Source organism: Zosterops lateralis, assembly GCF_965231275.1.
Source record: "Zosterops lateralis genome assembly, chromosome: 18".
NCBI lineage: Eukaryota > Metazoa > Chordata > Aves > Passeriformes > Zosteropidae > Zosterops > Zosterops lateralis.
This window is the reverse complement of record NC_139778.1, coordinates 5,274,714-5,292,081: the sequence shown is the minus strand read 5'-3', so window position 1 is coordinate 5,292,081 and position 17,368 is coordinate 5,274,714. Positions and strand designations below refer to the sequence as shown.

Here is a 17,368-nt window from a genome sequence, read left to right as displayed (position 1 = left end):
CACAGAAAGAACAGTAAAGTCTATTCTTTGTTAGAGTATTATGCAATGCATTAGAAGAAGAGGGGGAAAAATCTCTCCTTTCTTTCTATTCCTTTACGCTCTTTTGTATGCCAGAGGATGATGTTTTCTTCACTGACAATTCTACAAATAGACAATATTAGTTTTCAAACAGAAATTATATCTACATTTATTTTTCCGAAAGATACTGGCAATCTCTTAAAAGAATACATGATGTCAGAGGTTTCAGTCATACATGCAGTGTTATAAGCACACAAATATTCTTTAAACAAATGAGTTGAGAAGGCTGGTCATCCTCTCTGAACCTTCTTACATTGCTTCAACTTCCTGATGTTTGAGAGAAAATGTGAGTCTTCAGAATATGGTAGAGAAACACATCACATCCCAGCTCCATGGAAGAACTTTGAACAGCAGATCCTTCCTAATTCTTTGCAAAGGAAATGCAAAGCCTCTCAGGAATTCTCTATATTTAAGTGGCATTTGTGTTTGTGTTTGGGAAGGCTGAAGGAGGACAGCTTGGAGTCTAAATCCTATTCTTGCATTTGGTAACCACAGCACTGTCCAAGGTTTCTAAAATGGCAGGAGGTTGGTGAGTTAAAAATGTCAATAAACTTAAAAGATGAAAGATGCAAAATGTGTCCTTATTCCTTCTAGTGTGACCTCACTGAAATATCTGCTGGACATACATCAGAGCAAACCAGAACAGCCAGATATGGAGAATGGGTGAATAATACCTTTAAAATTGAATTTCAAATCACAGCCCATCAGTAATACTTCAGAATGAGGTAAAAGATGTAATTAAATGCATGAATAAAGGGGTGTAATCTGTCTTATCTGAACTTTTGAAAGTACCCACCAAAAAGCTAAGGAGTTATAAATAGGTGCAGTTACACAAGCACGATATAGTCATTCAGTCTTGGAATTAGACTATACTAGATTATTCCTATTCTTTATTTCCAGAATATTTCAGAACAGGTTCCCTCCAAGGCTCTTGTAATAGTAACCCTTCTCACTACTGCTGAGTCCTGAGACACACAAATCTTATATGTCAAGCAGCAATTAACAGGAGAAGAGAAGCCAACAATTCCAAGATCCAGTGTCGCGCTCTTTTTGCTTGACAGCACTTCCTCCTTCCTAGATTCCTAGTCATAATATTTATAGGAGATTTATTCACATAGCTAGGAAGACCTCAAATATTTCTAAATATATCCACGAGCACGAATGGGAATCATGCACTCAGGCAAGTTTGCCAAACAATGCTTTGCCAAAAATTTTTTGACCTAAGAAAGAGGAGGAGGGAATTGAATGTGCAAACCAGAACCTATAAAAGTGCTGGTAGGACAAGCCTGTTCTGTCTGTGTGGAAGGATTAAAGGTAAGAATAGGGACAGTTGGGTGCTGACAGAATCCCACAGCATTCCTGCTGCCTGTGGAACTGCTTTCCTCATAGAACTGTCTCTCTCAATAGAAATATATTCCCTTCTCTCTTGAAGTCACTAGCATGTTTTTGCCCTGTGACTTGTGATTGGGAAGCTGTGCAAGGATAAGAAAGAAGTTGTCACTTCTCTTTTTCAGTATTGACCAGCTTCCAGGCTAAGAGTCAACTGGTGTCACAAGAGGTAAGACTGATTTAACTACTCCATAGGACAGACTCCAGGTTTGCTTTTTTAATGCATTTCTAAGGCCATTTCCCATACCCCTTTGCACACTAAAGCAATGCCATTCTACCTGAGCTGTGCTGTCTAAAAAAGCAAGTTTCCTTTTGTAACTGTGTTGGACACATTTGTTTGATACCTTCTGGGAAATAATCAACCTCTTACACACAGAACTCTTAAAATAAGATTGACTGGAAACAGAAATCCAGGGAAGAAAAGGTGAAAGAACAGCACATGTATAGTTAAGATTTTGTCAAATCCCTCCAAATGTTTTTTTGTTGAGAAGTTTTCCTTTTCTATACTAGTTAATATTAAAGGGTGAGCTTGAAGAGGAAAAAGCAGAACAATTGGAGAAGACAAAACTCTGATTTCTCTACAGTGGAAAAAGATTTGCATAGACAACTCATATCTCTGCTTCTGCTTACTCCACATCTTTCCCTGATGATACTCCATAGTATCAACTACTCTATAGTTGGCACAAATTACGTGGACTGAAATGGAAGAGAGATAAAGAATATAAGTGGGCTTTCATAATGTTGATAATATGACGTCTCTTGATATCTCTTCTGCTTCTGCTTGGTATTTCTGCTGCAACTCTGATTACCAATGAATCTGCCAATCAATCTAATATTCGGCATAGCCTATTAAAACACAGTGAGATCTTATAACTGAAAGTGTAAACTGGAAAAAGGGAAAAAACTTAACCTCAATCAAAGACACCAATCTTCTTTGAGATTAAAGTAAATAAAAAGACATCTAAGATAAAGGGCAGGTAAAGCAGAATCGAAGACCATAATAATAGGCAGAGCAGAACACTACAAAACCTAAGATGGCTGCTAAAAAGAAATTTTCCCCTTCAATCAGAACTGTCTCTCCATTCCAGCGCTGTGCCTTGCTGCACGCGGTAAGCCACAGCCATGTCTACGGATGCTGAGATGGCCATCTTTGGGGAGGCTGCTCCTTACCTCCGAAAATCAGAGAAGGAGAGAATTGAGGCCCAAAACAAGCCTTTTGATGCCAAGTCATCCGTCTTTGTGGTACATGCTAAGGAGTCCTATGTGAAGAGCACAATCCAGAGCAGGGAATCAGGAAAAGTCACTGTCAAGACTGAAGGGGGAGAGGTGGGTAAAGTGCAAATTTTACAAATAAAATTTAATTCCCACTTTGGGTTCTTAGCTCACATACATGCATCTCTCTGTTCTGTGGCAGACCCTGACTGTGAAAGAAGATCAAATCTTCTCCATGAACCCTCCCAAGTATGACAAAATCGAGGACATGGCCATGATGACCCACCTGCACGAACCCGCTGTGCTGTACAACCTCAAAGAGCGTTACGCAGCCTGGATGATCTACGTAAGTGGCACCAGCAGCTTCCTTTGGGCAGCCTGGGCAGCTGCTGGGCCAGGCTCAGGGGAAGCCAACGTGCTGTGTCCCTTCCTCACAGACCTACTCGGGTCTCTTCTGCGTCACCGTCAACCCCTACAAGTGGCTGCCGGTGTACAACCCCGAGGTGGTGTTGGCCTACCGAGGCAAGAAGCGCCAGGAGGCCCCTCCACACATCTTCTCCATCTCTGACAATGCCTATCAGTTCATGCTGACTGGTGAGTAGCTCCTATCATAAGCATCAGATCACAAGTGTTCTGCTTTCTCTTGATAAAGCCTGTCATGAAAAATGAAATAGGATTATCGAGTGCTGAGAGTTTTGCTTTTGCCTTTTTTATTCCTTTCTTTCTCTGTGCTATTGAGTTCCTTAGTATGACCCATGGTCAAGATTCCTTTCTCATGGGTCTTAACTCTCTCTGCTGTTCTAAAAGCAGTCTGTGTAGCAGAAAATTAAAACAATTTACTATATTCAGGAAAAAAAACAACCCTAGAGTGGAACAGAGAAGCAGCATGTGACTCTTCAAGAGTTTCCAATGTCCATGGCAAAGCATTATAGAATATCAGAATGTTTTGTGCTGGAAGAGATCTTTAAAATTGTCATGAGACTTCCCCATGACATTTGGAGGGAAATCTGTGCATATGTTTCAGGGAAAGAGTGCAAGTGCAAATTGCTGTGCAAGGAATTGAAATAGAAAAAAATGGCTTAGGAGTAAACAAAGTAAAAAATGCAGTTTTTTTTTCTTGTCATAACTTATATTAATTTTCAGTATTTTTGTCCTCTTCATTTACAAAAGTCTATTTGTTTCTGCCTTGTTGACAGATCGGGAGAACCAGTCCATCCTGATCACGTACGTACACCCCCTGCACGGGTCCCTGTGGGGCTGCCCGGGGCCAGGGCACCTCCTGCCTGACCACGCACCCTCTGTTTCTCCCTTGGCTTTGGCAGCGGAGAATCCGGGGCCGGGAAGACTGTCAACACCAAGCGTGTCATCCAGTACTTTGCAACAATTGCAGCCAGTGGAGACAAGAAGAAGGAGGAGCAGCAGACCTCAGGCAAAATGCAGGTGAGGCCCCAGGGCTAGGAACCTGCAACTATTCAATTTCCTGATCAGCTAGATCATGACAAGAAGGCTTCTGTTTTAGGGGACACTTGAGGATCAAATCATCAGTGCCAACCCACTGCTGGAGGCCTTTGGAAATGCCAAGACCGTGAGGAACGACAACTCCTCACGCTTTGTGAGTTGTTACTTGGGACAACTGTCAACACCAATTTCAATATTCTTGCTTTCCAGATTGGTAAAATAGGTCTTGATTGACTTTCCTGCTGCTTTCAGGGTAAATTCATCAGAATCCACTTTGGTGCCACAGGCAAGCTGGCTTCTGCTGACATTGAAACTTGTAAGAGATTCTCCTGGACCGCACCCATCCCTTCTCCAGTTGCCATCTCCATGTATATTCCCACAAGTGCCTAACTCTTTCTACCTCCCTGGGCAGATCTTCTGGAGAAGTCCAGAGTCACTTTCCAGCTGAAGGCGGAAAGGAGCTACCACATCTTTTATCAGATCATGTCCAACAGGAAGCCGGAGCTAATTGGTAGGGGAGATCACTGACTCTTCCAGGCAAAGGTCATGGAACAACATTGAATTTCTTTTGGTGCTGATTGCATTTGACCTGGGTCGGTTTTGTCTTTTTTTTCAGAGATGTTACTGATCACCACCAACCCCTATGACTATCTGTATGTGAGTCAAGGTGAGATCACAGTTCCCAGCATTAACGACCAGGAAGAGCTGATGGCCACAGATGTAAGTAGCAGAAGTTTTCTTAGGTGAAGTTTCATTTCTCTGACCTTCAACAGGTGGGGCACTCACCTTTACAACTCTTTTGTTAGAGTGCCATTGACATCCTGGGCTTCAGTGCTGATGAGAAAACAGCCATCTACAAGCTGACAGGGGCTGTCATGCACTATGGGAACCTGAAGTTCAAGCAGAAACAACGAGAGGAGCAGGCAGAGCCTGACGGCACCGAAGGTACCAGCACAACTCATCCCAGAGAACAGAAGATAGTGAACATTCTCTTAGTTAAAGGCAGCATGTCAGGGTCAGAATGACTGACCCAGCTTGTGCATTTCCCCCGTGCCAGTATTGTAGAATGGCAGTGGGTCCTAGCCAGAGGACTTCTCTGAAGGAACACAATTCAGATTATTTAGAACAATGCAAATTGTAAGGTCCAGTGTCTCCCAAAAACTGCTGCTGTAAACACGTATCCCTTTTTTATCTTTAATAAGCTTTTGCTTTTTACTGGAATTGCTCTTTACTATATTTTGTAAAGGAACAGTAATGTCTACTGTTGCCTTAATAACTGATTTTTTTGGTGTTTAGTTGCTGACAAGGCTGCCTACCTGATGGGTCTGAACTCAGCAGACCTGCTCAAGGCTCTCTGCTACCCCCGAGTCAAAGTGGGGAATGAATATGTGACCAAGGGCCAAACTGTGCAGCAGGTAACAATACCCTCTGTTTTGTGGATAGGTTGTCTGGACTTTCTCTTCTGTTCTGCATGATAACTACATGCTTTCTGTTTTACATTTTAGGTGTACAATTCAGTGGGTGCCCTGGCGAAGGCTGTCTTTGAGAAGATGTTCCTGTGGATGGTTGTTCGCATCAACCAACAGCTGGACACGAAGCAGCCCAGGCAGTACTTCATTGGTGTCCTGGACATTGCTGGCTTTGAGATCTTTGATGTAAGCAGCAGGGGTTTATTAGCATGCTTGTTAAAGTCACACTGTTATGTGACAAAATACTTCAGAATGCATGTTGCTGGTGTGTTGGGTTCTTTGTTGTTTATTTATTTATTTATTCATTTTTAATGGTTTAATCCTGTATAGTGATCTATAGCATTCTGATTCCTAAAGGTTTTTAATTGGAAATAGGTTTTTGTTTTTCATATATGTCAATAAACTGCCTAAGTGCAGATCTTTTGCTGAAGGCTTGGCACACGATTTGAAATGAACATTTGTGACTGTTGGATATAATGTTGCAATGTGGACTCATGTGTAAAGGAATTAGTGCAGTCCAATAGATATCAAAGCTGAGAAAGTCTGAGTTATTAAAACTATCTAAGCTTCTAGAGTCATAAATATATGGATAAAGGTCAGGTTAACAAAAGAGACACATTGAGAGAAGTTCCAATCAAGCTTGATCAATAAAGACGGAGCACTTACAGACTCTCCTGTGTTTGGTAGAAACACTGTTATTTATCCCTAACTTACTTAATTTACATTAATAACAATCTTGATTTGTAATTGTGCAGTTCAACAGCCTGGAGCAGCTGTGCATCAACTTCACCAATGAGAAACTGCAACAGTTCTTCAACCACCACATGTTCGTGCTGGAGCAGGAGGAGTACAAGAAGGAGGGCATTGAATGGGAGTTCATTGACTTTGGCATGGACCTGGCTGCCTGCATTGAGCTCATTGAGAAGGTATTTCTGTAATTCACAATGTGAGGTATTTTCAGAAATGTATTAATTTTATATATATTTCTAAATGAAGCTTGAAATGGTAAATATGATACGGGAGATACATCAGTTTGTATGATTTTATGGTTTGCTGAGCAGAACAATCCCTGAGAACAGTAATAATGTCCCACTCAGGAAGTTAATTCATCTCTGAGTCTTTCTGCCTTTTCATCTTGTCCTCCTTCCTTCCTTGTGCTTCTTCCAGCCCATGGGCATCTTCTCCATCCTGGAAGAGGAGTGCATGTTCCCCAAGGCAACTGACACCTCTTTCAAGAACAAGCTCTATGACCAGCACCTGGGCAAGTCCAACAACTTCCAGAAGCCCAAGCCTGGCAAAGGCAAGGCTGAAGCCCACTTCTCCCTGGTGCACTATGCTGGCACAGTGGACTACAACATCTCTGGGTGGCTTGACAAGAACAAGGACCCTCTGAATGAAACTGTTGTGGGGCTGTACCAGAAATCGTCCTTGAAGACTCTGGCCTTACTCTTTGCATCTGCTGGAGGAGAGGCAGGTCAGTTCTCTGAAATTTGCATTTCCATGTTTATTTAGTGACTCTACCAGAGCCATAAATATCAGCTATTGCTCCTTTCTTTGTTCCATTCTTATCATGACTAGTATAAATGAAAAAACTTGGTCTTTGCAAGTGGCAAAACCATCTTTTTTTCTATTTTTTTTTGGTGTTCCTCAGAGGCTAGTGGTGGTGGTGGTGGTGGTGGCAAGAAGGGAGGCAAGAAGAAGGGTTCTTCCTTCCAGACTGTCTCAGCTCTTTTCAGGGTAAATACAGAAGTCATTCTCTCTACTTCTTCCCTGGGTTGTTTTATTTTGTTTTGAGTTGAAGATTGTAAAACCTCACCCCAGCTGCAATAAGCCATTTAACTGCGGCTGTTAACATTTTTCTCCATTGAGAATAATCCCTTGGTTATTCATATATGAGCTGACAGCAAATTAGCTGAGGTCAGCTGAGGAATATTTATCTTCACCATGCCTATCTTCAGATGCTGGAAAAAGCACTTTGGTCAGGCTACACACCAAGGTACAAACCATAGGAATATGATTATTACAAAGAAACTTCTTCTACTCAAAATTATGCTTTTTGCTATGAACAACTGGTCATCATACTCCATAGCTGTTCTGGCTGAGTGTAGATATACCCCAGTCTTATAAGAACACATTCCAAAGTTTTGTGGCTTTCTCTCCTGCTCAAGAGTGAAAGACAGAAGAAACCTCACATTAAAATGGCTATAGTTGGGAATTGCATATCTAGTAATGCTTTACAAGACTTTTCTCACATCTAAAAGTGTAACTGAGGAAGTACTATTTGTTAATTAAAAACCTATACTCATGAACCCACAGGAAAACCTGAATAAGCTGATGACCAATCTGCGGAGCACTCACCCCCATTTTGTGCGCTGTATCATCCCCAATGAGTCTAAAACACCTGGTAAGAACCCCAAGCAGAGATTAAAAATAGTGTGATGCAGCCATTATTCTCTATGCTTTATAATGAAATTACAAATAATTGTCTTCTTGCTTAGGTGCCATGGAGCACGAGCTGGTGCTGCACCAGCTGCGCTGTAACGGTGTGCTGGAAGGGATCAGGATTTGCAGGAAAGGGTTCCCCAGCAGAATCCTCTATGCTGACTTCAAACAGAGGTCAGTTTCCTTTCTGATTTCCATTCTGTCCTTCCTACCGATGGTTTACATCTGAACTATTTTATCACTAGAGGATATTCTTTAACACTAGCTCTTTCTGGTTATAACCGGAAGAAAAGGGAATGTTGGGGTGCATAACAAAAGGCAACATATATGGCATATGGCTACCAAAAGAAAAATTGTAGAAAAATGACTGTCCTCAGATGCTGGGGCATCTGAGTATGGAAGCACAGTAGAGCTGCAGAAGCCAAGGATTACAAGATTAATAAATGCAATTTGGGAGTGATGGGAGCAGATTCTCAGGTAAAAATTACAAATGAAGAGTTCATTGGCCATTGCATCAGCTGCAAGTTTCAGGGTAAGAGGCTTTTCTCCAATACAGACAGTATAGGAAAGTGGCAATGTTCCTCTCAAGCAATTTTCTACAGCATAGTTTCAGTAAAAGGATATGGTCTGAACTGACCTCTTCAATTACTTCAATGTCCTCTTCATCGTGGCTGGTCCTCTAAAGACTGGAAAAGTTAACTTAAATTTGTTACTGGGTTAAGTCTTCATCAGAAGGATATCTCTAAAAAAGGGATGAAATTCCAACTTCTTCAGCCTGATTCTGCTGCAAACACTGCTCTTGGTTTCAGTAAACAGAATACTCTTGACTTGACATTGCCTTTATTTCTATTTCCTCTAATTCCACAGATACAAGGTGCTTAATGCCAGTGCCATCCCTGAGGGACAGTTCATCGATAGCAAGAAGGCTTCTGAGAAGCTCCTTGGCTCAATCGATGTGGACCACACCCAGTACAAATTTGGACACACCAAGGTACAAACCTCCCCATCCACTGTCTGCCTGAGCTTTGCTCTGCCTGACAGTGATGTTCTGCAACATTCCCTCTCTCCAGGTGTTCTTCAAAGCTGGGCTGCTGGGACTCCTGGAGGAGATGAGGGATGAGAAGCTTGCAGAGCTCATCACCCGCACTCAGGCCAGATGCAGGGGCTTCCTGATGAGAGTTGAATACCGGAGAATGGTGGAGCGGAGGTACATCTTCCTCTTCTTCAGCTGAACTCACTTTGCTCATGGAAAAGTGTTGACACTCGTCAGACTGAGAATGTTCATTGTACATTTTAATTATGCTTCAGGGAATCCATCTTCTGCATCCAGTACAACGTTCGTTCATTCATGAATGTCAAACACTGGCCATGGATGAAGCTGTTCTTCAAGATCAAGCCCTTGTTGAAGAGTGCAGAGTCTGAGAAGGAAATGGCCAACATGAAGGGGGAGTTTGAGAAAACCAAGGAAGAGCTTGCAAAATCTGAGGCAAAGCGGAAGGAGCTTGAGGAGAAAATGGCATCTCTAATGCAGGAGAAAAATGACCTGCAGCTCCAAGTGCAATCTGTAAGTATCATTAGTGTATATCTTCAATGTATCCTCAGAGTACATAACTCACATGTTACATAAGAAATTGCCTGAGAAAATATTTTAATATGAATAATGGAAGGTAAAATTCATACCACTCAGTGTCGCCATTATAATATGAGGTTCTAGCTTGGGAATGACTTTTGAAGCAGATAGGCTCATAGGTCTGTTTCTCCAGGCTCATAATATAACATCCATTGTAGTCACTGGAGATTTAGTATTTAGAGCTAGCAGAGTCTGTAGAGCAATTCATTAAACAACTTACTCTGGTTTCAATATCTGTATGCCATTTTGTATAATACATGTTATGTCACCTGTCTTTCTGCAACCACTTTTCCAGGAGGACACAAAACCCCTTTGAATTCTGTCACAGTTTTATATGTATCTCCTAAGTCCATTGGGAGATCAAGGGAATTGTCAATATTTAAACATTACCTTGTGTCTAGATATTTTGCTCCACAGATTCAAAACTCAGGTGCAAATTGAAACCTCTGATTGCATCTAGACTATATATCAATTCTTCTCACTCAAAGAAAATTAATCCAAAGTCAGTCTTGCCAAGAAAAGCTTCTGAAAAGATAAAGAAAAAAAATCCTTACACATTTATATATACTACATAATTTTCAGAGAATGTAATCAAAACTCTTAAGAATGGAAGTATTACTGGATATTATCATGTTATCCATTTAAAAAAAGGGAATAATTGACAAGAGTAAAAAAATAAAACAGAAAAAAAACCCCCTACTCTGATTTAAAAGAGAGTGGGCAAAAAAAATCCTAAAAAAAAAAAAAAAAAAAAATAAATAAAAAAAAAAATAAATCCATTATCTTTTTCCTCTGTGAGAAATACCATTACTCTATTCAGCTTTTGCAAACAGTTGTGATTAGCAAACAAATCCATATTTCTCTAACAGGAAGCTGATGCTTTGGCTGATGCTGAGGAAAGGTGTGACCAGCTCATCAAAACCAAAATACAGCTGGAAGCCAAAATTAAGGAGGTCACTGAAAGGGCTGAGGATGAAGAAGAAATAAATGCTGAACTGACAGCCAAGAAGAGGAAACTGGAGGATGAATGTTCAGAGCTGAAGAAAGATATTGATGACCTTGAGCTAACACTGGCCAAGGTGGAGAAGGAAAAACATGCCACCGAAAACAAGGTATGAGGTAGAACCTGTCATCTGCACCCCAGAAAACGGGCTGTGTGCTATAACAGAACTTCTGGATCTACTGCCCTTATTTACATTTGTTCCTTTCTTCTCAAAGGTGAAAAACCTGACTGAGGAGATGGCAGCTCTGGACGAGACCATTGCCAAGCTGACAAAAGAGAAGAAAGCCCTCCAAGAGGCCCATCAGCAGACCCTGGATGACCTGCAGGCAGAGGAAGACAAAGTCAATACTCTGACCAAAGCCAAGACCAAGCTGGAACAGCAAGTGGATGATGTAAGCACACAGACATGGAGCAGGAACAGGACAGGTATGGAGCCTGAGCTGGCAGGTAGAGCCCTGATGGTCTTGTTGTGTTTAGCTGGAAGGGTCCCTGGAGCAAGAGAAGAAACTGCGCATGGACCTGGAGAGAGCTAAGAGGAAACTGGAAGGAGACCTGAAGCTGGCCCAGGACAGCATCATGGATTTGGAGAATGATAAGCAGCAGCTGGATGAGAAACTGAAGAAGTGAGTGTGGCTCTGGGGCACCTGAATGCTTGGCTGCAGCACTTGTCTTTCTTCTTTGAGCTCTAACATGGTTCACTTGGTCCAAAGGAAAGACTTTGAAATCAGCCAGATCCAGAGCAAAACTGAGGATGAACAAGCCCTGGGTATGCAACTTCAGAAGAAAATCAAGGAGTTGCAGGCAAGTCTCTGTTCCTTCCCCTCTCTTGCTCAGGCAGGAGGAGGGCACGGGTGTGAAGGGTCCCTGGTGTTGTGCAGGCCCGCATTGAGGAGCTGGAGGAGGAAATTGAGGCTGAGCGAACATCTCGTGCTAAAGCAGAGAAGCATCGGGCTGACCTGTCCAGGGAGCTGGAGGAGATCAGCGAGCGCCTGGAAGAAGCAGGAGGGGCCACAGCAGCTCAGATTGATATGAACAAGAAGCGTGAGGCAGAATTCCAGAAGATGCGCCGTGACCTGGAAGAGGCCACGCTGCAGCACGAGGCCACGGCTGCCGCGCTGCGCAAGAAGCACGCGGACAGCACGGCTGAGCTGGGGGAGCAGATCGACAACCTGCAACGCGTGAAGCAGAAGCTGGAGAAAGAGAAGAGTGAGATGAAGATGGAGATTGATGACTTGGCCAGCAACATGGAATCTGTCTCCAAGGCCAAGGTACACAAATATTTCATAGGCTCCTTGACCCAATGAAATAAAACACAGTTCTTGAACCTGGCCTTCTTTAGAGTGTGGATGGCTAATTCGTCACTTTTCATGTGCTGAAACACAGGCAAACCTGGAGAAGATGTGCCGCACGCTGGAAGATCAGCTGAGTGAGCTTAAGACCAAGGAAGAGGAACATCAGCGCATGATCAATGATCTCAATGCTCAAAGAGCTCGTCTGCAGACAGAGTCAGGTGAGACACCCACATCTACATGTGCAGATCAATATTGTCTTGGAGTTATTGCAAAAATTTCTCTTTTTTTGGTGTATGGTCTGTCCAACACACTTTGTGTCACATCTTCAAAATGCTTGAAATGGGATCATAAATTAAATGGACTGAAAAGTATCTGGTTTTACATTTCCATATGTTAGCAGTATCATGATAAATAGCATTACAACTGTTGTATATCTGCAAATTTTCTCAGGTGAATATTCACGCCAGGTGGAGGAGAAAGATGCTTTGGTTTCTCAGCTGTCAAGAGGCAAACAGGCTTTCACCCAACAGATTGAGGAACTCAAGAGACATCTAGAGGAAGAGATAAAGGTGAGGAGGCTTTTTCCTAAATATATTAAATCAGTTAATCAACAAGATGAAAGGGATAAAAAAAACACTTAGATAATGGAGTGCAAATTATCCCAGAGTAGCATTGCTTCTCTTTCCCTTCAGTCTATCCAGTAAATCTTTTGCAAATTCACAGATCGTTTTCATCACAGGTCTTCTCATTAAGGAGGTTTCCCAGGATATTTCTATTCAGTGTCACATTGTGGGCGTTTTTTTTCCCAAGGCCAAGAATGCCCTGGCCCACGCCCTGCAGTCCGCTCGCCACGACTGTGACTTGCTCCGAGAACAATATGAGGAGGAGCAGGAGGCCAAGGCAGAGCTCCAACGAGCCATGTCCAAGGCCAACAGTGAAGTGGCCCAGTGGAGAACCAAATACGAGACGGATGCGATTCAGCGCACAGAGGAGCTTGAGGAGGCCAAGTATGTGGTGAATGTGGAGAACACTGGCTGCGACTAAGAATGGAAATTTGAGGAACGGATTGTTACATTGTCAGTGTCCTCCTTTAGGTGGGGTCACAAAGAGACAAATATGTGACAGAAAGCAGTTATGCATTAGGGAGAAGCAGAAAAGTCCAGAATAGCACAAAGAGGCCAGGAGAGAGGAAACTGCTGCAGGATTGCTCTAGAATTCAGAATAAGCAAAATATAGTGGCTATCTGGGAGCAGTCTTACACCTATCTTTGAATGGGGGTCACACAGTACAAAGAAGCCAAGTTTTCTCTTGCGAAACACATGGTGCTTCACACCATAGGTTCTCATTTACTTACTAATGCCTACCACTATACAGGAAGAAGCTGGCCCAGCGCCTCCAGGATGCAGAGGAACATGTTGAGGCTGTCAATGCCAAATGTGCCTCCCTGGAAAAGACAAAGCAGAGGCTGCAGAATGAAGTGGAGGACCTGATGATTGATGTGGAGAGATCCAATGCTGCCTGCGCTGCTCTGGATAAGAAGCAGAAGAACTTTGACAAGGTCTTTTGGCCTCCAGCACCAGCACCCCTGGCCAGAGCAGGCCCCCATGATGGCCACAGCCCGACTCACACCCCGTTTCTCTCCAGATCCTGGCAGAATGGAAGCAGAAGTATGAGGAAACGCAGGCTGAGCTGGAGGCCTCGCAGAAGGAGTCACGCTCTCTCAGCACGGAGCTGTTCAAGATGAAGAATGCCTATGAGGAGTCCTTGGACCACCTGGAAACAATGAAGCGGGAGAACAAGAACCTGCAGCGTAAGTCCCTGGCCCTCTGCTCCTCACTGGCCTTGCTCACAAGCTTGTCTCTCTGTCACACTTAATGGCTCTGGGCTGAAGGAATAAGAACTTGCCTGGCCCCTTGGTGCACCAGAGCCCTTCCCATTCTGCTCTGTGCCTGACCGTGCTGCTTTTCACCCTTCCTTGCAGAGGAGATTTCTGACCTCACGGAGCAGATTGCAGAGGGAGGAAAAGCGATTCATGAGCTGGAGAAAGTCAAGAAGCAGATTGAGCAGGAGAAATCTGAACTGCAAGCCTCCCTGGAGGAAGCTGAGGTACGTGACCATAATCACTGGTGTCTGCAGTAAATAAATGAGGGAATAGGGTTGAAAAGGCCTGGGTTCCCCTCTGTTGTGGCTGAGGAGTGCAGAGAGCTGAGATTTCTGGAAATATTTTGCATTTCCTTAGAATGTAAGAAGGACATTCATTGGTGTTATCAATGTTTGTGTCCACCTGTCCAGGCCTCCCTGGAACATGAGGAGGGGAAGATCCTGCGCCTGCAGCTTGAACTCAATCAAGTCAAGTCTGAGATCGACAGGAAAATAGCAGAGAAGGATGAGGAGATTGACCAGATGAAGAGAAACCACCTCAGAGTTGTGGATTCCATGCAGAGCACTCTGGATGCTGAGATCAGGAGCCGGAATGAAGCCCTGAGGCTGAAGAAGAAGATGGAGGGAGACCTGAATGAAATGGAGATCCAGCTGAGCCATGCCAACCGCCAGGCTGCAGAAGCACAGAAGAACCTGAGAAACACCCAGGCAGTGCTCAAGGTATGGAACAATTAAAGATGTGCTGATTTCTGAAAAAGCTATAATTTTTTATGTGCTACAATTCTAAGTTGATGGGAAAATAGGAAATATGAAAATAGAAAACACACACCTCCCAATCTGTTGTATTTCTTTCCAGGACACTCAACTGCACTTGGATGATGCTGTCAGAGCACAGGATGACCTGAAGGAGCAGGTGGCCATGGTGGAGCGCAGGGCAAACCTGCTGCAGGCTGAAGTTGAAGAGCTCAGGGCAGCCCTGGAGCAGACAGAACGCTCAAGGAAAGTGGCTGAGCAGGAATTAATGGATGCCAGTGAGCGTGTGCAGCTGCTCCACAGCCAGGTCAGCCTTCAAACTATTGCTCCATACAGGTAAAAAAATTTAAGACTGGCTGAGCTGTAAAAGCATTTCATTAAATGCAGTGGCTTTCACAGTTAATAAGAAGTAATAGAAAATATTAAGACTTTCGTTTCAGAAGTAGATACAATATGAATTTCACTAGACTACAGTATAGATACCTTTATGTAAGTAATTTCAGAGAAATGTTTGAGGTTCTTACCCTTTTACTTGAGTTCAACAGCTTTCACATTTCCATTTGAGACTTTAAAGGCAAATGTAGGTTGACCATGAACAAAATAGGACCACACTAACTGTGTCATTAATGTAATTTAACAATGTCAGTATAAGTATTCTATAGAACCATCTCAAAGTTTTATGGTCACTACACTGAAAATAGTAAGGAAAGTTTGGGGTTTTTTTAATTTTCAGTATAAATTCCTTTTTTGTTGTCTGAGAAAATGGGAGAAAAAAATTCATGGAGGATGTTCACAAAACACCAAAGGACATCATATCTGAAAAAATAATAGCTACAACAGTAGTCTTAGAATCCAATCTGACCTGATGGCACAACATACTGCACTTGATATGATACTGCAAGCTAACAAAAAGAAATCTTGTTCATGCTTTTCAACAGAACACCAGCCTGATCAACACCAAGAAGAAGCTGGAAACAGACATTTCCCAGATCCAGAGTGAAATGGAGGATACCATCCAGGAAGCCCGCAATGCTGAGGAGAAGGCCAAGAAGGCCATCACTGATGTGAGTTGGACACTCCTGGACTTGCTGATGGTCAATGTACTATTCCCAAAATATGTCCAGCCCCAAAATGGCTTTGACCCTTTGCTCTGATCAGGCGGCCATGATGGCAGAAGAGCTGAAGAAGGAGCAGGACACCAGTGCCCACCTGGAGAGGATGAAGAAGAACCTGGACCAGACTGTGAAGGACCTGCAGCACCGTCTGGAAGAGGCTGAGCAGCTGGCACTGAAGGGAGGGAAGAAGCAGATCCAGAAGCTGGAGGCCAGGGTGTGTAGGGCTGGGCTTGTGAGTGAGTGAGCGTGTCCTTGCAGAGACATTGCCAGAGAGGCTGCAGGGCTGGGCTTGTCCTTTCAGGTGCGGGAGCTGGAAGGGGAGGTTGATGCTGAGCAGAAACGCAGCGCTGAAGCCGTCAAGGGTGTGCGCAAGTACGAGCGGAGGGTGAAGGAACTGACCTACCAGGTAAGGCAGGAGGAGACTGCTCTGACACTCTTTGCTCACAGCAAGGCACATCTTGCACACACCATCCCCAAGGGGAATTGTTCACCTTGAGTGATGCAGACCCAGGAGTTGACTCTCTTTCCTGTTTGCCAACCACTCTAGTCTGAGGAAGACAGGAAGAATGTCCTCAGGCTGCAGGATCTGGTGGACAAGCTGCAAATGAAAGTGAAATCCTACAAGAGACAAGCTGAGGAGGCTGTAAGTACCAGTTTGTTCAAACTAGACTCTCTTCTGGTGGAGGTGGAATTCTGTATTCTTGTTTTCCTCTGTACAGCTTTTTGAAATCTTGACTGTTTTGATGCAACACAATGATATTTTGAAACAATGGGGAATGTGAGAGTAAGACTTTGCTGGGTTTGGGAAGAAATATACTTCTCTACCCTATTTTTGTTACTGTAAGCCTCAATTCCCACTCTATTTCTTTGCTTATATCCTGCCCTGGATGTCAGAAGCAGCTGTCTGTGTATTCAGGACTATGACATGAACTCTGCCTAGACCATATTTTGTAGAATGTATTTTTGACATTCCAATACCCCTCTTTTCTGACACACGTAACACCCTGAGCAGCCTCTCATCTTAGTTTTGAATCTGCTCTGCTAGCCCAGCTGTAGCGTTTGAATTTTTGTTTGCCCATTTTTTTGATAATAGATGTCCACACGCTGCCTGTTGTTTTCACCACTCCCTTTCCCCACACAGGAGGAGCTGTCCAATGTCAACCTCTCCAAGTTCCGCAAGATCCAGCACGAGCTGGAGGAAGCCGAGGAGCGGGCTGACATTGCAGAGTCACAGGTCAACAAGCTCCGAGCCAAGAGCAGGGAGATTCATAAGAAGGTAGCAGAAGAGGAATGAGGTTCCCAAGACTAAAAAGTGACCTGAGGCATGCATAAAATGTAAACCTCTGTGTTGCTTTGATCAGTAATTATAATTTATGTCTAGGTAATAAAGAGAGTAGAGACCCTTGCATATGAACAGTGACTATCATGTTTTATTTATTTATTCTAGCATTCTTTACTTTTGAAGTGCACATTCACAGTTCATCTTCACATTTAAAAGTGTATTAGACAGCAAAGCATTTTTTACATTTGCTTTTTTAAAAATGCATGAAGAATGGTAGTAATTATATGGATTCATTATTCCTCTTGCGATTCCTAATTAAATATAAAAATAACATTTGAGCAGCAGATGACAGCTGGAATGGGGA

At 43.2% G+C, this 17,368-nt stretch overlaps 1 protein-coding gene across 1 annotated transcript; it reads left to right on the top strand.

The window, feature by feature from the left end:
• Nucleotides 1-1,355: 1,355 nt before the first annotated feature.
• Nucleotides 1,356-17,136, top strand: LOC310916691 (myosin-1B-like). Its single transcript, XM_083874418.1, has 40 exons — nt 1,356-1,392; nt 1,593-1,636; nt 2,556-2,793; nt 2,882-3,025; nt 3,117-3,273; nt 3,876-3,903; nt 4,002-4,119; nt 4,199-4,291; nt 4,390-4,453; nt 4,550-4,648; nt 4,754-4,857; nt 4,944-5,082; nt 5,434-5,552; nt 5,643-5,792; nt 6,362-6,532; nt 6,774-7,080; nt 7,258-7,343; nt 7,923-8,010; nt 8,105-8,222; nt 8,916-9,039; nt 9,119-9,255; nt 9,357-9,612; nt 10,548-10,790; nt 10,897-11,073; nt 11,159-11,304; nt 11,392-11,482; nt 11,560-11,949; nt 12,065-12,191; nt 12,424-12,542; nt 12,784-12,980; nt 13,348-13,531; nt 13,618-13,783; nt 13,955-14,079; nt 14,266-14,574; nt 14,711-14,914; nt 15,546-15,671; nt 15,766-15,936; nt 16,024-16,128; nt 16,270-16,365; nt 16,864-17,136. The coding sequence occupies exons 3-40, from the start codon at nt 2,590-2,592 to the stop codon at nt 17,014-17,016; spliced, it is 5,835 nt and encodes a 1,944-aa protein (XP_083730544.1). The 5' UTR covers nt 1,356-1,392; nt 1,593-1,636; nt 2,556-2,589; the 3' UTR covers nt 17,017-17,136.
• Nucleotides 17,137-17,368: the final 232 nt, after the last annotated feature.

Coding starts and splice junctions, on each gene's coding strand:
- LOC310916691 (XM_083874418.1), top strand. CDS start 2,590: ATGTCTACGGATGCTGAGATGGCCATCTTTGGGGAGGCTGCTCCTTAC. Junction 4,454..4,549: donor TTCTGCTGACATTGAAACTT/GTAAGAGATTCT, acceptor CTCCCTGGGCAG/ATCTTCTGGAGAAGTCCAGA. Junction 8,223..8,915: donor TATGCTGACTTCAAACAGAG/GTCAGTTTCCTT, acceptor CTAATTCCACAG/ATACAAGGTGCTTAATGCCA.